The sequence below is a fragment of the Monodelphis domestica genome, chromosome 6, assembly GCF_027887165.1.
Source record: "Monodelphis domestica isolate mMonDom1 chromosome 6, mMonDom1.pri, whole genome shotgun sequence".
Lineage (NCBI taxonomy): Eukaryota > Metazoa > Chordata > Mammalia > Didelphimorphia > Didelphidae > Monodelphis > Monodelphis domestica.
The window spans coordinates 231,311,929-231,337,543 of record NC_077232.1 but is presented as its reverse complement, the minus strand read 5'-3'; the positions used below and the strand labels follow the sequence as shown (position 1 = coordinate 231,337,543).

General features: G+C 39.5%; 1 protein-coding gene across 3 annotated transcripts in view; it reads right to left on the bottom strand.

Annotated features, from left to right (window-relative positions):
- The window catches only part of STOX2 (storkhead box 2), a 314,602-nt gene extending 291,117 nt beyond the window's left edge, over positions 1-23,485 (bottom strand). For 2 of the 3 annotated variants that reach the window (XM_056802945.1, XM_056802947.1), the window contains exons 1-2: positions 23,193-23,276; positions 22,519-23,047 (exon numbers count right to left, since the gene is read on the bottom strand). In XM_056802945.1, the coding sequence (XP_056658923.1) occupies positions 22,519-23,047; positions 23,193-23,261 (598 nt within the window). In that variant the 5' untranslated portion in view covers positions 23,262-23,276. Of the gene's footprint in view, positions 1-22,518; positions 23,048-23,192; positions 23,277-23,342 lie in introns of those variants that run through there. The other variant, XM_056802946.1, reaches the window with a different exon arrangement.
- Between the last annotated feature and the right edge of the window lie 2,130 nt (positions 23,486-25,615).

Below are 25,615 nucleotides of genomic sequence, written 5' to 3'. Positions count from 1 at the left end.
ACATTCTTTCTACCACACAAGCAGAAAAACTGGATTCATCTATCAAGATGGACCGCAATGTCTAGTCATAAACGGATGACCTGGGGCATAACAAAATCCACGCAATAACAAGTGAGTTGACAAAGATTCTGATGGTTTGTTTTCTGGATGCCATCACTGAAGAATTCCCAGGCATGAAGCCTTTTGCAGTCCTCTTCGATCTTCATGTTTTCCCTCTGAGACGATCTCCAATTTATCCTGTATGGATCTTGTTTTTACAGAGACGTTTGTCTGTTGTCTTCCCCTTTAGACTAGCAGCTCCCTTAGAAGAGGGGCTTTGGTTTTCCTCTTTTGGTAGCCCTTCTGCTCAGCATCATGCTTAACATATAAATGCTGTTCAATAAATTCTTTTTGACTCAAATTAAATTTGACTTTAAAATTAACTTTGTTTTGAGATTTTTCTTTAGGAGAATTTTTCTGATACATTTTAGTAACTGAAATCACTGAAACTGAGAGCAAAGCCCCAGAATCACTGAACTGAAAGTAGACATCTAGACTCTCCAAATGAACTCCAGGTCACGTTCATTCATTTAGGCTCCTTGCTTTGTATGTGTAGTCACAGACAGGCTAAACTACCTTAACTTCCCAAACAGTAGGGCTCTTGATCCTTAACTATTCATTCATTTTATTCATTCATTGGAAACAGAATCACTGAAATTGGTCCTCATTGAAAATATTAGCATAAGAAAAGACAGAACTCTCTAGGTATAGTTTTTCTATAAGAATTTCAGTAAATAATATTAATTGCATACTTGTAGATCAGCCTCTAATAAGAGAGTTGTATGCAAGCAGACAGAGAAAGATACTAATTCTTTTAGAAAATATCAAGAATTTTTGTTTACTGATAACTGAGAAAAAAATTTTAAATTAATATTTTTTAAAAAGATGCTAATTCCCATGGCAAATGCAATGGGGGGAGGGGAATTCAATAAATTTGCCCTGACATAAGATCAGGTAGGACAGTGAGAAGGAGTCAGTCAACATAGAGGACTGCAAAATTAAAGAATAAGCATGGCCCCAAATAAGAAGTATGAGAAAACACTCTATATCCATTCTTTTGCAGAGGTGTGAAGTCCACTGGTAGGAGATATTGTGAGTATTTTCAGACCTTTATTGATGTACTGATTTATTTTTCCGTTTTTTTAATCTTCCTTTTTCTAATTATTTTTCTGTAAAAAGTTTTTATATGAGATGATCCTGAGACAGAATGAGAGATAATGGGAAAAATATTGCCCATTTAAAAATAAAACATCCTTGACAAAATTTAAAGACTATAACATCATTGACAATGTCCTATAAAATGGACCCAAAGAAGATCAAAGGATTAAACGATAGATATTTAAAGGATATTAAAAGGTAAATCATTATCCAGGAAAGCCTAATCAACCACTGAGTAACAACTTCTAGTCAACTGTTAACTTGGACTTAATCAAAACCATAGTACTATGGAAAATTTATTTTAAGGGGCTAAACATTTTTTCACTTGAAAATTCTTCTTTGTGAAGATACCCTCATTTTAGTGGTTATGGAATTAATAAAAGGAGAGCAACAGGAATAGAATACTTAAATAATATAGTACTTAAATGCATAAATATATAAATAACTATGTAAATAATATAGTACTCAAATACACAATATAGGACTGAAGGGTTTACAAAGAGGGTTTCCCATACTTTAGCTCATTTAAACCTCATAATAAACCTTTTAGAGATAGGCATTTATAGGTTTAACTGTAGTATTCCCATTTTACAAGGATCACAAATGAAAGCAGCTATAGTCTGGAGGCCAGCTAGTCATTAGCATTCATCTCATCCTTCCAGGGATCAGGATAAATAAATATGAGATGCAAATAGGTGTAGTAGAAAGAACAATGGTAGGAAGTCTGAAGAATTAAATTCTTCCTCTGACTTTGACTTCTAATTAGCTTTGTGATCTTGGTAATAATTATTGATTATAATTAACTAGTATGAATCCTAATAATGTCAACTCATATTTCTACACTACTTTAAGGCTTACAAAGCATTTCATAACAACCATCCTGTGATATTTGTAGCTAGGTCAGACAGTGGGGAGAATGTTAGACTTGGAGTTAGGAAGAAATGCATTCAAATCCTCCTATAAGACTATTATTAGTTGTATGACCTTGGGCAAGTCTTAACATCTCTCAGTCTCAGTTTCTTCCTCTGTAAAATAGTACCCAATTTCCAGCACCTAACAAAAACCATATGAGATAATATTTGTAAAGCACTCTGCCAGCCTTAAAGTGCCAAATCCATACAAGCAAGCTATTATGATGTAGGTAGTTAGCACGTTCAAGAAAAAACAGACCTCTCTGGTTCCGTTGTCCTCTAAGTAGAATAATAAATATAATTAATTGTGCATTTTTAGATCAGTCTTTAATAAAAGAGTCAAGGGCAGACAGATAAGACAGATAAAGATGCTAATTCTTAAAAAAAGGAATGTTAAGAATTTTTGTTTACATGTAACTGAGAAAAAATTAAAATTAAATATGATGGGAAAAAAAGATGCTTATTCCTATGGCAAATCCCTCTTTTAAATGATGCACCACTTGTCCTCATTCCCAACCCAAACATACACAAAAGTCTTCCCTTAATTCCAGCTGAAGATTCCCAATTCTTTCAAGCAATATCTCTATGGAGTGGCCTCCATTCCCCACACTTTTCCCAGATTATCCACTTCTGGCCAACTTTTCAACCTTTTTTTCCCTAAACTAGGCACCCAGAATCTAATATGGTATCCCAGATATGTTTTACCTATAACCTTATTATATATTATATATTATATATTATATATTATATATATATTATATATATATATATTATATATATATATTATATATATATATTATATATTATATATATATATTATATATATATATTATATATTATATATTATTATATATATTATAACCTGCCTTATTGTGTCACCTTCTGACTCTAAGGTAGCTCTCTTGGCTGACATTATACACTTGCTTCATATTAAGCTCCAAGTTCACTAAAACAATCAGATCTTTCCTCTGGAGCTCTAGTCTCTCCATACCTCCTTAAACCTTATGCAACTGATTTTCTGTATATTAGTGAAAGACTTTGAAATTCCATCTCCTAAGTATTTCTCTTTATTTCATTTTTTAAAGATTTATTGATGAGTTTTGTTTATATTATGAGCATTTACAGATGATTCCCACCTTGTGAGAGGCCCCATGTAACAAAACAAATAAATAAAGATGATGATAAGTAATTATTTTTTGACATTTTAGAATTCAGATTTCCTCTCTCCCATCCCCACTTCTCTGAGTAGGTGAGTAGTCTGATAAAGCTTATACTCATACTTTCATGTAATACCTATTTCCACATTGCTCATGTCATGATAGAAGACACATATCTAATACTCTAATGAAAGAAATATAGTGGAAGAAGGCATGCTCTGATCTGCACTCAGACTCCAGCAGTTCCTTCTTTGGGCGTGGATAACATTTTCATCACAAGTTCCTTGTGGCTACCTTGGAGACCTGTTTTGCTGATAATGGTTTAGTAATATTTCTGTTACATTATACACTGTTCTCCTGGTTCTGCTCACTTCACTTTGCATCAGTTCATATAAGTCTCTCCTGGTTGTTCTGAACTCATTCTGTCCATTATTCTTTATGGCACAATAGTATTCCTTTACAACCACATACCACAACTTATTCATTCAATCCCAAAGTGATGGATAACTCCTCTGTTTCTGATGCTTTGCCACTACAAAAACTGCTAAAAATATTTCAGTACAAATAGGTCCTTTTCCATTATCTCTGATTTCTTTGAGATACAGACCCACGAGTGGTATTGTTGGATCAAAGAGTATGCAGAGTTTGGGGATCCTTTGAGCCTGGTTCCATATTGCTTTCCGGAATGGTTGCATCAGTTCACAACTCCACCAATAGTGTATTAGTGTCCCAATTTTTCCACATCCCCGACATTTTTCATTTTCCCTCTTGGTCATGTTAGCCAATCTTGTAGGTGTAAGGTGGTATGTCAAGGCTGTTTTAATTTGCATTTCTCTAATATATACTGATTTGGAGCCTTTTTATATGACTATGGATAGCTTTTATGAACTGCCTGTTCATCTCCCTTGCCCATTTTTCAATTGGGAAATGCTTTGCATTCTTAATGATGACTCTATACTCGAGATATGCACTATATATATATATATATATACATATATATATCTTCATATATATATACACATACATATAGGCACTTGCTATGAATTTTTTTCCAAATTTGTTGTTTCCTTTCCAATTTTGATTGTGTTGGTTTTATTTGTACAAAACCCTTTTCAATTTAATGTAATCAAAATTATGTATTTCATTTTTCATAATGTTCTCTACATCTTGTTCAGTCATAAATTATTTCTTTATCCTAAAGTCTGACAAGTAAACAGAAGGTAAAGGTTAAAAAAAATAGATATGCCTCATTCTGAACCCTAAATCTGTAACCTAAACCTCTCTGACATGTAGTCCTTGCCCTCTGGGAGCTCACAAAATGCCTAAGAACCTCTGATTTATGAAGTCAAAGGCAAATTCCTGGGACATTTCACTGGAGACCTTTGACCACACTGACAATGACCCACTAATGACCATTCTCTGGATCCTACTATTATTCAACCAAGTCCTCATACACCTACCTGCATTGTCATCTAGTTCCCATTCTCTGGATCTTTTCTACAAGCAGAGCATGAAGGACTTCAACGCTTTTCTGATACAAGGTCTAAAATCTACCCATTTCACTGTCACAAAAAAGGAAATTAAGTGTCTGGCATTGAGATCACCCAGTGTCTCCTGAAGTGTGAAGAGGTAGCAGATGGAGTTTCCATCCTGCCAGTATATACATCTTTTGAAAGTACAGAAGTATAAAGCAGTTTTTTGTACATGCCAAAATAGCACCCTTCATCTCACAGTGGCTCAATTTTATGAATGGCCTTTGTTGGTTTTTAGAAACAAAACTAACCAGAGTCCTCTTTCCCTTTTTTTTCCTTTTCCACCCAAATCTAGACCTGCAATTTGACTGGTCGAGAAAACTCCTAGTGAGAGACTTTCCTACCAACTCAGAGCAGGAACTCTCCTGCATCCTTATTTTTTTTTTCAGACTGAATCTCCCTATCCTGCTCCCTAGAAGCCTGATCCTACTACAGATCAGCACAGAAGTTTTGATCTCCCCTATTTCTAATCTTGGCCCTGATTTACCCCTCCTTGGCTATCCTGGTGGGCCCTGCTCTGGAAGCTAACTGTATTGGTGTTTGACCTCGTGCAGATATCCAATGAGTTTTAGAACTTTCGAATTCATGCAATCCACCAACTTCAGCCTCCCCAGAAGCAGTGATTACAGTTATGTCCCAGAATATCCATAACTTAAAGTCTTCTCTTTTCCTTTTTTTTTTAAATCTTTACTTTCTGTCTTAGAATCGATACTAAGTATTAGTTCCAAGGCAGAAGAATGGTAAAGGCTAGGCAATTGAGTTTAAGTGACTTGTTCTTGGGTCACACAGCTAGGAAGTGTCTGAGATCAGATTTGAACCCAGAACTTCTATCCACTGAGCCTCCTACTGCCTCTTTATCTATATCCTTCTTCCATCATCCAAAAATTGGCTAACATTTGGCTCCTGCCATTTGACATTTCCTATTGAAAAGGGTCAATAAAAGATCCTCTATTCTTCCACATAAGTATAAATGGTAATGAGCTGAGAAATAATCAAACAATAGGAATGGGCATAGGGATGGGGGCAGGGGAAGAGGGCACTAGTAAAGGATACTTTAGATAATTAGTTCCAAAGAAATGGCTGCAATTATGTACCTGGAGCAAACCTACCTTTGGCAAAAGAAGATTGTGAGAAGGAGAAATGATCTCTAATGTGTTTCCCCAACAGGGATCAATGCTCATATGCTGAACAGGATAAGACAAAATGGAAATAGCCATGCAGTTGAGGACAAGAAGCGTTCCTTGCATTTCCAATACTCAATTTTATATTTTTCAATTTTAGTTTAATTTAGAAAAGTGGTATTTAACCAGTGGCATGGAAGAGTCATAAAGAATACTTTTGGGCTTTGTACACAAAGAAATCAGAGGTCTTCTGAAACGCTAAGCTCATAAATGATTAGCCGTCAAGGTTACATTCCTCGAAAACCATTTTAAGAACTGCAACTCCCACTGTATCACTGTCACGCTCCACTTAAGAGTACTTCAGAAGAAAAAATCTTACTCATACCCAAAGCAATGTGCATGCTTGGCTCCCTAAAGGCAGAGATGCTGGCCTAGGAGACCAGAGTTTGACAAATTTAGAATTGGAAGAGAATCTCAGAGGCGAGTCCCCAGATCCCTCATCTTACACAGAAGGCCTTCCCCAGGGGGCTCAAGGAAGGGACTTGTCCAATGGTGTGGTAGAACTGAAACCAGACTGTAACTGTAGAGTAAATGCCCCTCCCAATGTACCAGGATGACAGTTTTAAAACACAGTTAGAGACAGTGAGGTGGTTGAGAGGATGGAGAGCCTGGCTGGGAGTCAGAAGAACCAGGGTTCAAATCTGGCCTCGGACACTTCCTAGCTGTGTGACTGTGGGCAAGTCTCCATTTGCCTGTCTTTTTAAGTTAAGTTAATTTTTAGTCTTTCTGTCTTAGAATTGTTACTACAACAGAAAGTAAGGCTTACAACACACACACACACTTATTCAATGCAGAACTCAAACTTCTTAACCTAAGAGTTTATTTATTGTGTTGTCTTTCTACGTATGGCTTTGCTTGAGTGGGTCTAGATCTATGGTTTCATCATTTAAGGAACCTTCTACACCAATTATCAGTAATTTCTCTGGGCCCTACAATTTTAGAAAAGTGTCTGGGGCTCTAAGAGATCATGTGACTGCTCCAAAGTTCCAGAGTCAGGATGGGTCAGAGACAGGACTTAAGCACAGATCTTTCTGATAACAAATTGGCTCTATCTATGACTCCATTGTGCTTCTTTTCAGTGGGTATGTTGTTGCTGCTGTTGTTCAATCATCTCCATCACTTTTACTCTTCATGACCCCATTTGGGACTTTCTTGGCAAAGATACTGGAGTAGTTTGCCATGTCCTTCTTTAGCTCATTTTACAGATAAGGAAACCAAGGCAAACAGAGTTAAGTGACTTGTTCAAGGTCTAATAAGCATCAGAGGCCATATTTGAATTCAAGTCTGGTGCTCTAACCACTGTCCCACCTTAGTTTCCCAAAGACACATCAGAAATACAAACATTTAGGACCTAGAGTCAATATACCCTAAAAAGGCGCAGCCATATATTATTGGAAACCTTTCCTATTAAGACTATACATTCCTATTCATTTGCTGGTTAGTCATTTTTCACTCATACCTGATTCCTTGTTTCCCCAGTTGGAACCAATCCAAGTCAAAAGGTAAGAGGGGTTTTTTTAAATTATATATTTCTCCATAGAATTCTCTTTTTATATAACTTAAAGTAAAATCTGCTCCAAGAACAAAATAATGACCTTATTTAAAATTATATGATATAGCTTGGAACAACCTTGCAGCAGCAAAGACCTAGATTCAAATCCTACCACCTCTGACACTTAGTGATAGAGTAACTGCATGTAAGTCATATAACTTCTTTTTAAACTCTTTTTAAAATTAAGTTTATTTATTTAATTAATTTAGAATATTTTTGCATGTTCTTTCCCTCCCCTCCTCCCTTCCCCCTCCCATAGATGATGAGCAATTCCACTGGGTTTTACATGTGTCGTTGATCAAACCTATTTCCATATTATTGCTAATTGAACCAGGGTGATCATCTAGAGTCTACATTCCCAATCATATTCCCATCAACCCATGTGATCACATATCACTTCTTAAAGTCTCAGTCTCTACATCTATAAAATGGGGCTAATCCTGTAGTTCTTACCTCACAGACTTATTATAATATTCCAATGGAAGATGATATGTAAAAAGCTTCACAAACCTTAAGGTGCTATACAGATGTTAGTTTTATTATTGTTATTATTATAGTCATTAACACTTACTTACAAATAACCCATTAATGGGTACCAAATACCCATTGGAAATATTTTCAAAAGCTACATAAAGCACAGACAGCATAGTATTGGGGAAATCAAGAAGACCTTGGTTCAAATTCTATCTCAGATGCCCACTGACTATGGAATGAGAAGCTCAGCAAATTTCTTAATCAATCAGTGCTCTAGCCATGAGGTATCAAACAGTAGAACCAAAATGAACCAGATTAAAATGTAACTGGAAAATATTTAGCAAAGTAAAAATAAAATAGACCACAGATAATGCTATTATATGGTTTTCTAAGTCAATATTAGCCTACAGACATGCTTCTCTAATATAAGCTAGGATAAAGTGTCTGACTGCACTGGGAAGGGAAGTTTCCTCCTATGGAGTATCCCTATGGCAGTGAAATGATAAGTCCAGTCCTTATGCCTATCCTACATGAAATGTGACAAGTCATAATAAAGATCGGACTTAGATGCCTCACTGGAACCTAGAGGTGATCTTGAGTTACTGAAGATGATTTAAGAAAAGTACAAGATATGACAAGTCCAACCAGGTTGGAAAGGGGATCACGTACAGGTCTCATGTTATATTTGTCATCTGAGGATCAGTCTCACCAACGTTCAGAATGGTTTGCCACCTGACAACTGTACACCAGAGCTGGTGGGTTTCGGGGTTTTTTTTGATGGGGAGTGTCTTACTTGGCGACTCACAGAAGACCATCTACTAAGCATGAAGGGATTGTAATCTACATCACTGCAGGGAGCACTCACATCTGTGCAATTTTGGGTCCTTTGAAGTATACAAAATATCATAATTCAAGGTAGTCTTCTTTGAAAATAATTCAACAACTCCACACAAGCAGCTATTATGTTCTATTTATGGATACAATGGAACAATACAAGGTTTAGTGAATAATATTGGTTTGCCTACACATTTTATTATTCATAGAAAGCCATACACATTGGTAACAATATTCTATATTTTGAACTAACAAGGCAGTCTGGCCTTTTGCTTTTTCTTCTCTTTTCTGCAAATTGAATCATTGGTATCTAAAATTAAATATTAACCATTTTAGAGACTAATTTTCTGAAATAAACATGGCTTAAATCATGATGGGTCCTGTTTTCTCAGTAGACCTGAGAAAACACATTTGCCTGGCACATTGAAGAGGCATTCAGAACTTTTACAAGTATACATCAAAGTTTTAGAGGTAAAAAACAAATCACAAAAATCAAAGTAAACTAGTTAGAAACACAAATTTCCACATGAATGATTAAAGCTATCAGTTTAAAAATGGATAACAGCCAATTCAGCTCTAAATTCCTTTTCATGGGCTTCAAAATGATTTAGAAACAAGGGTAATAAAAGCTTGGCCCTGAGAGAAGCTCAAGAAATATCACCTTCTCTCCTTTCCCTTGGGGAGGTGGAGGTCTATGGAAGTAGAATGTTGCATAAGCTGTTGCATGTAGTAAATGTGGTGATTGGTTTTCCTTAATTATTTTTTAAAATTTGTTTCAAGGAAAGGCTTGTTGGGATGGAACAGAAGAACAATAAATTCAGAAATGACTGTAGTATAAAAACAAAAGGCGGCAAAAGATTTTTTTTATAAAGAGGAAACCAGAAATGAAAGGAAGGAAGGAAGGAAGGAAGGAAGGAAGGAAGGAAGGAAGGAAGGAAGGAAGGAAGGAAGGAAGGAAGGAATAACAGGAGACCAAAAAGGAAGAAAGTTGCTTATTTTCCAGGCTGATTCAACATTTATTGATCATTTCTGTGCCAAGTCCCATATTATTTATATAAGTACTTAGGTTGTTACTCTTAAAAAACTTCATCTAGTTGGAGAATAAGATACAGGGAGAAGGACTAAACTGGCTATTTCGAAAACATAGAAACATCCATGAAATGCTCTACAGTTCAGAGAAGGGAGAGACAATTTCAGCTGTGGAAAGAGGAATCCAGAAAGTTCCATGAAAAGGGGAATTAGAAATTGGTGTCTTTAAGGTCAAGTGAGATTTTAATAGGGATAGATGGTAAAGCAAGGCATCCAGGCTATAATGATATGAGTAAAAAGATATGTTTGAAGAAGAACAAATAATCCAGTTTGGCTGAAGTATAGGCATGCCTCATTTAAATACTGTTAGTCATAGGTATTGTGTGTGAATGGGGTTTTTTTGTTTTTACAAATTGAAGGTTTGTGGCAATGTTATGTCAAGCAAGTCTGTTGGTGTCATTTTTCCAACAGCATGTGCTCACATCATGTCTATATCATGTTTTGGTAACTATCACAACATTGCAAACTTTTTCATTATTATGGTGATCTGTGATCTTTCATGTTACTGCAGTAATAGTTTTAGGGCACTAAGATGTGAAGTTATTCAATAAATGTGTGGCTCTCTCTCCCTCTCCTCTGGCCTCCTTATTTCCTGAGACTCAATAATATTGAAATGAGGCCAATAAATAACCCTCCAGTGGCCTTTAAGTGTTCAAGAGAAAAGAGGAATCAATCAATCTGGCAATCTTCATTGCTGTCTTATTTTCAGAAATTGCCCGTCACCCCAGCCCTCAGCAACCACCACCCTGATCACTCAGCAGCCACCAACTTTGACATAAGACCTTCCACTCGCAAAAAGATTACAATTCACTGAAGACTGGGATGATGGTTAGTATTTTTTAGCAATAAAGTAAAATCTTTAATTGAGATATGTACATTTTTTAGACATAAAACTATCATCCACTCAATGGACTACAGCATAACTTACAAATATGCACTGGGAAACCAAAACATTGATGTGACTCTCGTTATCACGGTAGTTTGGAAGTGAACCAAGGTGTGCCTATACAGGAGGGAAGATTGGAAGAAAAAGTTGGAATGGCAAATTGACACCAGACTATGAGTCAGACTAAAGAGTCCAAACTTTATGCAAGCAATAGAGATGATGGCGGGGTTTAAACAATAATATCATATGATTTATATTTGTATCCCTGATATTCATTTTAGTCCCTTTCCTGAAGAGAAGGAGGAAGAGGAGAGAAGAAAAACAAAGCATCTCAGTGGATTAAATGCTACGCCTAGTCAGGAAGACCTGAGTTCTAATTTGACCCGTGTGACCCCAAGTAAGTCACTTAACTACTATTTATCTCCAAGTCCTCAACTGTAAAATCAGGATACAATTAGTACTATCCCCTGAAGTTCTTGTGAGAATCAAATAAGATATGTGTAGAACACTCAGTACAGTGTCTAACACATGGTAGATACTTAATAAATATGTTCCTCTCTCCCCTCCTCCAATATGGTACTGGTGTGTAAGATGGACTGAAGAGTAAAAGAACACAGATTCAACAAAATTGGTTGAGAGGCTTCTTCATTTGTCCAAACTAAGAGGAAATGATTGTTCAAACTCTGTTGGTGACATGGAAAAGAAAATGATGAATGTGATGATTATTATGGAGGTGGAATGAATAGCATTTGGCAACTGATTAGATAGGAGGATATAAAGAGTGAAGCATCGAAGATAATGCCAAGGTTTCTGGGTCTGACTCCCTGGGATCTGGTGGTATTTACCATCAACACAAGATCATTGAACCATTGTTTTAGAGCTACGAGGCACTTCATAGGTCACTAGATTTGATTCTTTCATTTTACAGACAAGGAAATTAAGATCTAGAAATGTTTAAATGTATAACCCAAGGTTACACTGATTGTGTCAGAACTAGGATTTAAATACAGGTCTTTTCATTCCAAATCCAGCACTCTCTACTATAGCATACTACCTTTAAATAGGGAATTGGAAAGGGGAGCAGATGTTGTGGGGAGCTCATAAATTTAGTTTAGCTGATGTTTTCAAGATCATAGAACCTCCAACTGTCAGGTACCCATAACGTAACTCAGAGACAAGCCATCTGACAGAATTGGAAAAAGTTTTAGAAAATCTTAGCTGATTGCTCTTGAGTGCTAGCAGCATCACCACAAAATCTCTGCTGCATATTGTACCTTCCACATCATAGAGTAACCCGCTTTTAAGAAAGCATCCCTCAACACACACACACACACACACACACACACACACACACAGGCACAAATAGGCATTCCAAGAAAGTACCTTGGTTAAAGGACCTCTCACCTGCCTCCACAATCAAGACTGCAATATGAAAGCTAGTTTAGAAATGCCAGCTGAAAAGCATGGAATCTCTCTACTTTTATAAACTACTTCTAGGAAGCTTCCAAGGGAAAGGGGCTGAGAACCTTCATTCTGGTTCCAAACAACAGCTGTTAGCTTCCTGCTTTGAAGATCAATTGTCCCATGCTCCTGATTAGGCAAACATGTCACCAAGTCTGAAGGGGCAACAGAATACTCAGATGAAAATAACTATGACAGAAAACAGGGTTAGAGATTGAGAGGGAGGAAGAAAAAGAAGTTGAAGACATAATCTGAAAGAGTTGAGAATTGAAGCCTTAGGAGTTTATGACATTGCAAAGGAAGTACAGAGGATAGAGGACAGAGCCTGGGGTGGTGCCTCCATAAGGTGTAGAAAGAAGAAGAAAAGCCAAGGAAAAAAGAGAGAAGGACTAGACAAAGGAGGAGAGCAGTGAAAAAGCAGCCAAGGCAGGGATGTAAATAACCTCAGAGTGAGAGTGATTAATGGTGTCAAATACTGGAGAAGTATAGAAGGAGAAAAGAAGGGGGAAAAACATTGCTTTGGTATTTAGGTGGTTAATGGTGATTTTTTTCCTTTTAAATTTATTTATTTGTTTCTTACATTTAAGTACCCAGTTGTCTCCCTCTTACCCCTTTATCCATTAGTGATGATATCTCATTTGACAAAAAAGACATTTATATATAAAACTATATCTTGCTTTCCAGTTATCAATTCTTTCTTTGGAGGTGAACATACACAAGTCATTCTTCAAATAATATTTCTGTTGCTGTATGTAATATTCTCTTGATTATACTCATTTCACTCTTTCTAACTTCAAGTAGATCTTTCTATATGTTTTCCAAAATGAATCAGTTTGTTATTATTTACAGTGCATATTCCATCACAATCATATGCCACAACTTGTTTAGCCATTCCCCAGATAATGAGCATCCCTTCTATATCCAATTCTTTGCCACAACAAAGAGCACAGCTATAAATATCTTAGAACATAGAGGTTCTTTTCCTTTTCCCCTGATCATTTTTGAAACAAATCTAATGGTGGTATTGTTGAGTCAAAAGGCAAACACAGTTTTATAACTCTTTGAGCATAATTACAGATTGCTCTCCACAATGGCTGGATCAGTTCACCAACAATGTATTAGTGTCCCCATTTTTCCATATCCCCTTTAAGAGTTGTTATTTTGCCCTTTTTATTATTTTAACCAATCTGGTAGGTGAGATGATATCTCAGAGTTATTTTGATTTGTATTTTTCTAATCAATAATGACAGAATAAAATATCTAAGAACATATCTGCAAAAACAAACCCAGAAACTATATGAACATAACTATAAAAAATTTTTATTTAAATAATTGGAGAAATATCCATTTTTTCTTGGGTGGGCAGTGCCATTATAATAAAAATGACATTCCTATCTAATCTACTTACTCAAAGCCAACCCAGTTGATGGTAATTTAAAACCTTTCTTACAGAATTTGAATAGTAACTTGCTTTGAAACTAAATGAAATATAAAAAGTACCATGTAGACAGTATGGCAAGTAGATGACTCAGTGGATAGAGTACCTGTTTTAGCCTCAGGAAGACCTTGGTTCAAATCCAGCCTCAGATACTTATTAGCAGTGTGACCATGGGCAAGTCACATAACCCTGTTTTCCTCAGTTTCCTCATCTGAAAAATGAGTTGGAGAGAGAAATGACAAACCACTCTATTAGCTTTGCCAAGAAGATCCCAAATCTCTCCCAAAGATACTGGAATGTTTTACCATTTCCTTCTCCAGCTCATTTTTTATAGATGAGGAAACTGAGGCAAACAGTTGAATTTCTTGCCTAAGATTGCATAGTTAGTAAGCATCCGAGGCCAAACTGGAACTCCGGAAGGTATGTCTTCCTGACTTCACACCCAGCCCTATCCACTGTGCCACCTAGCTTGCCCCAAATGAACTTTTACTGAAAATATATTTATGACTTCAATAAGATAATGTATTTGAATATGTTTTATAACTATAAATTGATCTCATTTTATACAGACTCTAGTCTATGCTGAGTTACATTAACCTTCTTTTTACAAGAAAACTGAAATCCTCTAATGTGATATGCTGAGCTCCTTAAGATCAGATCCCATGTCTCTACTACTACTACTACTACTACTACTACTACTACTACTACTACTGCTCCTGCTGCTACTAAGAGTTAACTGCTTTTCAGTTTACAAAGCACTTTACAAATGCAATCTCATTTGATTCTCACAATAATCATTATCTCCATTTTACAGATAAGGAAACTGAAGGATAAGTGACTTGGGAGACACATGATCAGTTTCAAAGTCAGGATTCAAATTCAGCCCTTCCTGAGTCCAAGTCCAATTTTTTGCAATGGGAGACCTAGCTGCCTTCCCATGTCCAGTATAGTATGCTATGGGGACATAAAGCCTTGAGTGAATGAAAGCTACCGCGGAGGGATTTTTGATAGAATAATCTATTTCAAAAATCTTTGAAGCAAGGGGGAAATAAGCCAACGCCCTGACCTATGAAGACTCTAGAATTCCTGGCAAATTCACTTTAATAAAAGATTATGATGTCAGTGGTAGTGAGGAGCCCTTTTCCCATTGCTCCTCTGAAATTTCCAGTTTTGAGAATCACTTTCTAAAGGGGAGGAAACATTCCTTTAGGCAAAACCGAAATAAAAGGTTTTTTCATCACACACGTTTCTGTGTCTGTTGTACAAGGCCCATTTTATCCTTTTGCCATTCCGGATTTTTTTGTTTGGAATCAAAATCCTCCATTTACATTCCTAAGGATAAAATGGAAAAATCTGAGCTGCTTTCCCTCACTCTTGTTCTAAGTCGTAGTTGGTGTGTTATTTACCAAATAAACCACAAAATAAATATCTCCTACCAAAACTATTTTTTAAAAAGGTTTCCAGTTACAGGAACACTTTACTCCTTGATTCTCTGCGGCTCACAATAATATTCAGATATTTTAAATGATCATGAATGGCTTTATGGACAGATGATGTAAATTCAGCTTTTCTTGAATAGATGCATTTTCTTGAAAAACTCTGGAGTGGGGAATGATAGCAACTGATTTACAAATGCTTCTCCAGGGTCCCATGACACCATTGGAAGTGAACCCCTTCTGTGTTGCCTTGGAGTATCAATGGGGGCCATAGAGTCAAAAGCACAATTTTAAAGGACTGTAAGAAATAGAAAAGAAAACATGGACGGAAGCTTACAATTTCTTAGTCTGGCTCAACAAATACATAACTAAAGAGTGTATGATTCATGGAGGAGGCAAAATATGTGGCCCAGATAATAAGTGCTGTAAGAACTCCAGAGAAAAGAGAAATGAGCCAGGATGGGTGAGGATGCCCAGAGAAGGATTCGGTAAAGAGGTCTGATTCATTAAGAGCTGATCGCTTCCAGTACAAAATGCCTGAGAAGTCATTTAGAGCAAATCATATTTTACTACAAGTCATCATTTTAGACAAAGGGCAGATTACCACTAAACTCAAGCATAAAAGGGAGTCTACCAGAAAGGCAGGGCAGCTAGCTGGTGTGATGGATAGAGCACAGGGCCAGGAGTGTGTCAGGAAGACCTGAATTCAAATCTGACCTCAGACACGTACTAGCTATGTGATCTTGGACAAGTCACTTGACCCTGTTGACCTCAGTTTCCTCGTCTGTAAAAAGAGCTGGAGAAGGAAATGGCAAAACAGCCCGAGAATCTTCTTAGAGAACCCCAAATAGGGTCTCTTTTGAAGAGTCAGATTCAACTGAAACGACTGAACAATAAAAAACAACTGTAAAGGTAGGTATCAGGATCTCTAAGGTTGCCCAAATATGAAACAACATTCAAAGTAGGTTATACTGATTCCCTTTCTCCAACATGTTTCTGTTTCAGGCAGTAAATAGTTATTATATAAACATGAATATTTATTTGGATATAGTTTCTACTTAATCATAGATCTAGACTTAAAAGGAAATTTAGAGAGCAGCTAGTTTATTTAATACCCTTGCTTTTATGGATAACGAAATTGAGATATAGGGAGGTTTAAAATGACTTGACTACATGTTAAACCCAGTAAAATTGTGCATCATATATGGGAGGGGGTGGGCAGAGGGGAGGGGAGGAACATGAGTCTTTTAAACATGGAAAATTATTCTAAATCATCTAATTAAGTAAAATTTAAAAAAATAAAATGAAAAAAATAATAAAATAAAATGACTTGCCTAATGTCATACAGGTAGGATTTGAACCCAGATCCTCTCCCTCCAACAAGGGCAGCTAGGTGGCACATTAGATGGAGTTCTGGGTCTGGATTCAACTTCATGAGTTCAAATCTGGCCTCAGACACTTACTAACTGTATGACCCTGGTCAAGTCACTTGATCCTGTTAGATTTAGTTTCCTCATTTGTCAAATGAGCTAGAAAAGGACATGGCAAACTACTCTGGTATCTCTGCCAAGAAAACTCCAAAGAGGATCACAAAGAGTGTTGAACACACAACTTCTGCCTCCATAATGAGTACTCTTTCCTAGTAGCTTAAAGTTCCTCAGCAATGGAATATGAAAAGATTTTAGTCTTATTTTAGCGTACGAAGGACATAGAGGGTACAACTAATAACCCTTAGGAGAGGTAGCTTCCCTGAAGTATCTCCAAGCTACCAGGAATGTATATTTACTTTGGTATCACTGTCTTTTCTTTGACACTCCCTCACTGATGTGAATGAGGAATCCATCTACAACCTGGAGATTAAAATACTCACCTTGGGTTACTTAGTCAATGTGTCAGAGGTAGGATTTGAATCCAGGTCTCCCTGACTCCAAAACTAGCTCTCCATATACCAAGTCCTACTGTCTCTCAAAGCATTTAAACCAACATTCTTTCAACTACAGTACTTTGTCATTTTTCCAGTTGATAAAAAAATTTTTTTTGGTAACATGGAAGAAGAGGGATAAATATTTGTTAAGCACCTACTATGTGCCAGGCTGTCTATTTAGCATTTGACCAATCTGATCCTTGCTACAACTTGGTGAGGCACCTACATGGACAATATGAACATGTAACACCAATATCAGTTTAATTCCTACCAAGCTCATAAGAGGTTCTATTGAGGCCCAAATAAAACAAGCATGAACACATCTTTTTAAATAAAAAAGAAGGTGCAAAACATAAATTTACAAATCAACACCAAAAATATAACTGTAATCTCATTCATGTGAGTACTCCAGCCAAAAATGCTGATTGATTGCCACTAAGGGGCTCTATAGAAAAGAGAAAAAATACTATATAACAACAATAATATACCAGTTGCTAATGGTGTCATAATAAAAAACCTAAGATTTTGAGTCATTGAGACCCTGGGTTCAAATTCTTCCTCAGACACTCAGGCTCACTTAGTCCCAGTTTCCTTCCCTGTAGCCCAGAAAACAATGCCTTCATCTGCTCTGAAGTATACCTGGGAATTGCATCAGCAGAGCATATTTATAAGGACTGGATTCATTGCTGTCTCCTGTTTACATGGAAAATGGGAATCATAACACCCACTTCTTAGCACAGGGCTTGGCACATAGTAGGTGACTGATAATATTTATTGATTGACTGATCTCACAAGGTTGCTATCAAATGAATGTGTATTACACATATATGTTTGTATATATATACACATACATTATATATACATATTCATGTATATATAGAAATATATACATATAGATATCAATATACATCTATATATATACACATATATATAGATGTGATTTCTAAGTCTACCTACCACTTTGGGGAAATTGCTCTTTCCATAGTAATCAATAATCCTCTAACTCCCAAATCTAGGGGCTTATTCTCTCATTCCTTCCTTCACTCACTCACTCCAGTCCCTCACTCCTTCCTTCCCATACTTTCTTCTCCTCTAGTGTCTATGACGCTGCCCTGATCTCTGATGATTCCTTCTTGATATCCTTTGCTCAGCCACCATCTATAATAGTGTGACACCCTAAAGGTCAGTTCCAGGTTCCCTTTCTTTATTCTCTCACAGTGAGTGTACCAGGTTCTATAGGTCTAGTCATCTCTGTGGAGATGACTCAAAAAATCTATATCTGTCCTTAATTGCTTTCCTGAATGCCAGTTCCATAGTGCCAGCTGCACCCTGAGTCATCTCCCCTCTGGGCTGTCTTTTCAGTATCTCAAGATCAACATGTGCAAAGAACTCATTTTCTAACCAAAACTCACCCCTTCTCCAAAGTTCCCTATTTTTACTGAGATCCACCAATATTATAAGTCACCTGGACTCAAAACCTCAAAATTATCCTTGACTTGATTCCCTCTTCTTCATCTAGCCTTCAGAGCCAATTTCCTCCATACCCTACTTCAGGCCCTCACCATTTCTCCATGGACTGCTGAGATAGCCTCTATTCTCCCCCCTCCACAAAATCCTCTCCACTTAGCTGCCAAGTTAATATTTCTAAATCAGTAGTCTGTCCATGCTCTTCCCCTCTTCAAAAATCATCAGTGGCTCCTTCCTGCCTTGTAAGATAAAATGCAAACTCCTCCATCTTCTTTTCATAATGATCTGGCAATCTGGGTCCCATCTTCCTTTCCAGACTTAATTATTATACCTTTTCATATACTGTGTTCCACTTAAACATGTCTCCTACCTGTTCTTTGAATTCAGACCAATTCCCTCTCCATGCCTTTGAAGAAGCTGTCCTTCCTCCTCTTCTCATCTCTACTCCTATGCCAGAAATAAATTTCTCTCCCCACCTCTACCATTTAGCTTTCCTAGCATCCTTCCAGGGCCATCTTCTACAACAATCTGACAACAAATGTCCATATCATCTTGCTGAAATTAAAATTAACTAATTGTGACATGTGTTGCATTCCTCCACTAGAATTCACAGAACTGTTTCCTTCTTTTTCTTCTCCAGTACTTAGCACAGCACAGGCCTTATACACAATAATCTCTCAAAAATGTTTAGTGATAAAGACTAAGAGCTACCTACTAGATCTTTTATTCTATTGCTATATGAAATTCCAAGACCTAGAACCTTCCTTTTCCACACAGTCTCTGCACATTGTAGTGTCCAGAACACTGAAGAAGTTAAGGCTAGTACATGTTAGAGGTATTACTTGAATCAAGGTCTTCCTGATGCTAAGACCTGCTCTCTATCCATTAAAGGAAGTACCTCTCATCATAAATATTTATTGAATTGAAGAGATCCTAAAAAATAAGGCAACATATGTCTGAAGTGGCCATACCCTATTCTAGAGTATTTTTTGGATACTACATTTTTAGAAAGGGCATAGAAAAAGTGAAACCAATCCAGAGGCTACAACTGGACTCAATATTACATCTTAAGGATAGCTTGAAGGAATTCAGGATGTTTAGTCTGAAAGAGAGAAGATTTGGAAGGATCCAACATAGGTTGTTTGCAATCAGCTGAAGAGTTGTCCTGTTGGGAAAAGGAATGTGATTATCTGGCTTAATTCCAGCAGGAACTATGAAAAGGACAGTAGAATACAGTCTACTACAAGGAAGAATTTCCCAATATTAGGAAACAGTAAATTGATTGAGTCATTAAATAGGGACATCTCCATCATAGCAGAGAGGAACTATTTTCTGGTCAAGTTTTAAAGAGGGGAAATCTATGTAGGCCAGGAGATTTTCATTTGGGAGGGGGTCCTAGACTCTTTTGGTACCCTAGTGAAGTCTACAAACCCCTTTTCCAAATGTTTTAAATGTTTAAAATAAAATACGTAGGATTACAAAGGAAAGCAATTATATTAAAACACAACTAGCAAACAGTTTTTAAAATGCCACAAAATGAGGGGCCCTGGGTTAAACACCTGTGGGGGATTGGATTCACTCTCCTCAAAGGCTCCTTCCAATTTGAAAATGCTGGATGCCGACTCTCTAACTTTGCGACGATCTGGACCCAGTGGACTTAAAAAGCATGACTGGGAGTTTTTTCTATTACTTCAGCTCAATTCAGAGACTCAATTAAGAATTCTGCTGAGCCCTGGATTGTAAAACAGGTAACTTTTATAATTCTGCATGAGTTACAAGGAAGGTTTAACACAGGTTTTACTAGCTTTTCTTCTCTGTTCAGCTCAGGTGTGACCTTTAAAAAATCTTCTGATATGCAAACACTTAGAAAAACTACATTATTCTACACACGTGAGGAAGCCCAAGAGTCACAATACAGTCTTGCATGGAACATGGACCGAGAGGGATGACAAGAACAGGAAAGCCCCGGATGTTGAAGGGACGACCACCCCCCCTTCCCCCCCCCCGCCACGCCCCGAACTTTCGACTCCATATTTTACAAATAATGTGTGTCTTCCACCTGCTTATTAGAAAGGGATTCTTCCAAAAGCAAAAGACGCCTTCCCACCTAAGTGTTATTAAACTTCCTTATTAAAGTTTCGAAAATTGAGTAAAAAGTATAAAACTAAAAATCCTTATATGAAAAAATCGGAATGTCATGGTGGATTTTTTTTCCTCTCACATTAGCAAGCAGTAAAATAAGCAACAGCTCTACCCGACATGGTGCCTGCAATGTACCTGGGACTACCACAAGCACACCGCCCCTTCTCCCCCCACCCCTTACATTTTTCTCTCCATTGCTGAGGCTCAGGTTTCTCTCCCTTCCTCCCCGGCCTGTGTACCCCACCCTAACCCCCCACCCGGTCACACACACAAATACCTACAAAAGGAAACAGAATAGGATGTCTTAGAGTCGAATACCTCTGGAGAAGTTTTCTGTTGTGTCAGCTATAGAAACACCAGCGCTTAGGAACCAGATGAGTGGCTGAACTCGTTTCCCAAAGGAGTTTGGGAGAAGTCGGGCCCCAGCAGCCCACCGAGGGGGTAAATCGACCAAAAGAATGGGCTTGTCATAGAAGGAAAGGGGAGGGCTGAGCCACACCAGAATCTCACACCACCAGCACAGGCGAGCACATACCCCCAGATAAGAAAAGCTCACAGACCCCAAAGAAAGCCAGGGAGCTCAACTGGCCAGGTAGGTGGTTCCGCACCTGGGCAGAGCAGATATCGCCCAACCCCGGGGGGGAGGGGAGGACAAGAACCTGAGCCCAAGGACCAGAAGCTTTTCCCCCTCCCCCAAGTGCTCAGAGCCGCTCCTTTGGAGAACCAAATCACCTTTAAAAGCCTTGGAGATGGGGGAAGGGAAACGAGCGGTTCACCGAAGGAGCGGAGTAAAGGAGGAGGGGGAAAGAAAGCAGCAATCTCCACCCCTGTGCCGGGGCTGGAGAGGGCAGAGAGGAAGCGCAGAGCAACTGGAACCTGCGATCAAGCACATCTCTTTATAGTGGTGAACAGAAAGTAAAGGGGCATAGAAGACTCCCCACCCCGGACCTCAAAGAGCACTGGATTTCCACAACTCACTAAGAATGCAATCATTAGTGTTAAGTTATATTTGTATATCCTTTTCCTGGACTAGGTTGTAAACTTCAGGGCCATCGTCTGGGCTAAAGTTTGAAAATCATCTCCCCCCCCCCCCTCCCTCCCTCTCCCTCTCCCTCCTTCTCTCTCTCTCTCTCTCTCTCTCTCTCTCTCTCTCTCTCTCTCTCTCTCTCTCTCTCTCTCTCTCTCTAGGCTCGGTAAACACATCCTTCTAAGTGAACTCCAAAGCCATATTCTTGGCTAAAATTTTTAACGCCCTAACACACGCATACAAAATCATATCGGATAAATTTTGTAATCCCCCGTGACTCCCCCCACCCCACCCCGCGTCAACCACCCCCTTCCCCATCAGCACACCCACAGCCACCCCAGGACTGGGTACACTTCTGGCATTCGCTTATCCTTCTAAAGTAAACTCCAGAGACCGTGTCATTAACGTAAAGTTAAATCTCCCAGTCCCCAACTCAGTCCTCGGTTCCTCACACCTTTTTTCCCTGTGTTAGACTATATGTGAATTTCTGGATCAAATCTTGGCTAGATTTTGTATATCAGGCCTCCCCATCCGAGCACTACTACTGTCAGCACCCGCACCTTACTAGGCGCTCTGCCTGCATCAAACGCCTGCATCAAACGCTTCGTAACTGTTTGTCGAACTAAACTGTGGCTTTCACCCAAGTCCCCCACTTATCTTGACTCCAAGTAGGAAAAACCCTAGGGGGCACTTGGCGCCAGATCGCCCTCCCGTCCCCTGGCCCCATGGCCTCCAGCCCAACACTTGACGCCTCTCAGACCACCTCGGCCTCCCCCTCTTCCCCACTGCTCGGGCTTCCCCCAGACTCACCCAGGCAGCGGATGAGGAATCCAGTGGGTGGTTTGAGCGCCCTCCGCATCCAGCCCTCCCTGAGCGCCTCCAAGTGCTCCTCTTTACCCTGGATCAGTAGGACCTGCTCATCTATCCAGCCCAGGAAGAAGGTTTCGGCCACAGCAGCCGTCACCTTCTTGTTCCAGAAATGCTGCATGTTCTCAGCTTTGAAGTCTGCGAAGATCTCGTAGCCGATATGGTGACGCGCTAGCTGCCTACCCTGAGGCAGCCGCTGCGGCGGCGGCTGCTGCTGCTGCTGTTGCTGCTGCTGCTGCTGTCCCTGCCCCACAGCTGGGGCCGAGGCCCCCAGCTCCCCTACCACTGAAGTCTCCACTGCTGCCGGCCCGCCAGCTTGGCTCAGGACTATGGCTAGAGAGTGAGGTGCGATCTGCAGAAACTTATCCATTTTCTGAGGCATTGCCCTCGCCTCTGCTGGGGTGACTGCCACTGCTGGGTCCCTTCTCACCGTCGCCGCCTCCTCCTGCAGCCACAGAGTATTGGCACTTGGCTGCAAAACAAAATGAGGAATGACACCCTGCCCCCCCCTTTTCCTTCATCCCCCCTGGACGAGAGAAGTCGTTCATAAGCTCCCTTCCCGTCCTGTCCCAGCAGGGCGACCCTAGCTGCGACTATCCCTGGAACACCGACCGTACCTGTGGCCCCCTTTCCTCTCGCTCCAAAGGAGGCTCCCCAGAGAAGCTGGGCACAGATCTCAAGCCCATCTCCCGGCCTTTCTGGTCCCATCCCGGGAGTGTCTAGGAAAGGTCTCTGAGGGGTCGAAGGGACTTAGCCATTGAAGTTACCTCCAATTCAGAGTGGCCCTGTGACCCTCACTCATCTTCCACCTTCAGTCCCCGGGTGCATTGGGCCCACAAACTTGACTTCCTCGGCGCCCTTGCCTTGCCCTAGGCGCCTGACTGACTCGGCGCGGAGGGGGCGGAGAGGAAGGCGGAGACGCGGGTAGTATGCAGAAAGGCTGGGGTAACCTCTCCTCCTGGAATTAACCCGAGGAATCCAAAGCGAGGGGGTAGCGGGGGCTGTGGAGGAGGCCCCAGAGGGAGGGAGGCCGGTCGGGGAGGGAGGACTAAATGGGCAGGCCGGCTTTAGAAAGTAGTTCTTCTCCAGCGAACCTGTTCCGGAGAGATTGCTCTAAGCTTTGCGCTGTGCCAGGTTCCTCCCAAACTTCCCGCTTTTCTTCCCAAAGAGAACAGTGGACGTTCTGACTTCAGCTAGAAATCTAGTCTCTCTCAGCAAGGGTTTCCAAAAGGCATCACCGCCCTGAACTCACAATTGAATTTGGTACCATATATATTTTTCTGCCCCAATCCCAAACACCTAGAACTCACATGATAGGTTTGGATAATTGAATTCAACAAGTTAGCACTTACTGTTTGCCAAGAATAGGACTACTACCCCTTGGGAGACAGAGCAAAACCGTCCGTTTTGGTGACTAAATTTAAGGACCTTAAATTCTTAGTCGGGCCAGGGGGTTGGGGGGGGGGGCAGACAAAACGTGTGGAGAAATAAGGAAATGCAAACTATGTACAAAGTCATTTTAGAAAGTGAGCCCTGATGGCTATAGGGACAGGAAGGAAGATGGCACCTGAGCTGAGCATTGGCAATGACTAGAGTTTCCAAGAGTCCATGGTAAAAAAGGAGGGCATTACCAGCATGGGGACAGACTGTGCTATAACTAGAAGAGAGAATTAGAATATCTTCTATGAGAAAACAAGGAGGCTGGTTTAACTGGAACCAGTATAGGAAGACCTGAATTCAAATCTAGCCTCAGGGCTAATTTGACAAAAATTAGAAGACAGATTGCAGCAGGATTATAATGGCTTCTATATTATCCTAGGGGCAAGAAAGCAAGAGAAACATCTTGAGAGGGGTATCGTGTGATTTGTGCTTTAGGAATATCATGGGGGGGGGGGGGCAGGCAGGTGAATAACTCAGGAGATTGAGAGCCAGACCTAGAGAAGAGAGGTACTAGGTTCAAAACTGACCTCAGATACTTACTAGCTGTGTGACCCTGGGCAAGTCACTTAACCCCCATTACCTAGCCCTTATTACTCATCCGCCTTGGAACCAATACACTGTATTGATTCTAAGGTGAAAGGTATGGGTTAAAAAAAAAAAAGGATTATCACTTTGGCAGTTTCTTGAATAAAGGATGAATGGGGTGGGGATAGGAGGGGGGGACAAAGAGTAGAAGTAGGTACCAGTTAATAAGCTATTATGGTATGTGGGACCAGATAGAAGATAATGAGGACCTGAATAACTATGTTCCTGGCACTGTTCTAAGCACTTCTACCAAGACAACCAAACAAGACAGTCCCTACCTTCAAGGAGTTTATATTCTAATGAAGGAAAAGAACACAGAAAGAGAAACTAGAAAGCCTGTAGAGATCATTGGAGAGAGGGATCTAATATAATGGTGAAGGCTAAAAATAATCTGAGATGGGCATAAGCCATGTTGTTTAATCATTTTAGTTGTGTCCTATTCACTGGTTTTGTCATTTCCTTCCCCAGTTCATTTGACAGATGAGGAAGGAAATTGGAGCAAATGGGGTGAAGTGACTTGCCCAGGGTCACTTAGCTAGTTTGCCATTTGCTTCTGTAGCTCATTTTCCAGATGAGAAAATTGAAGTAAATATTTTGGGTGAGGTGACTTGTCCAGATCACATAGCTAGTAAGTGTCTGAAGCCAGAATTGAACCCAGGAAGATGAATCTTCCTGACTCCAGGCCAGAATTCTATCCCCATGACTACCTAGCTGTTCTGAAGATACGCCACATCTGGGATATTCATTTTAAGCCTATTTATTCATTTAAAATGTCCCCTCTCCCAGATATCACTGTTGTATGTTTCTCTATTTCCTGGGGAGAAGAGTAAGGGCTTCTCATGTGATGGTTCCTTTAGGTGGCTCCTTTCTGACTGCAGGAATCTAAAATCTGTTTACACTACAGAACTCGTGGCTTCTTTCTCTTTATGTTGGATGGAAGAAATGCCTTTCAACTCTGGGATAGTGTATATAGTGCTTTTAAGAGCAGGCTTTGATGGGCTCAATATCATTCAGA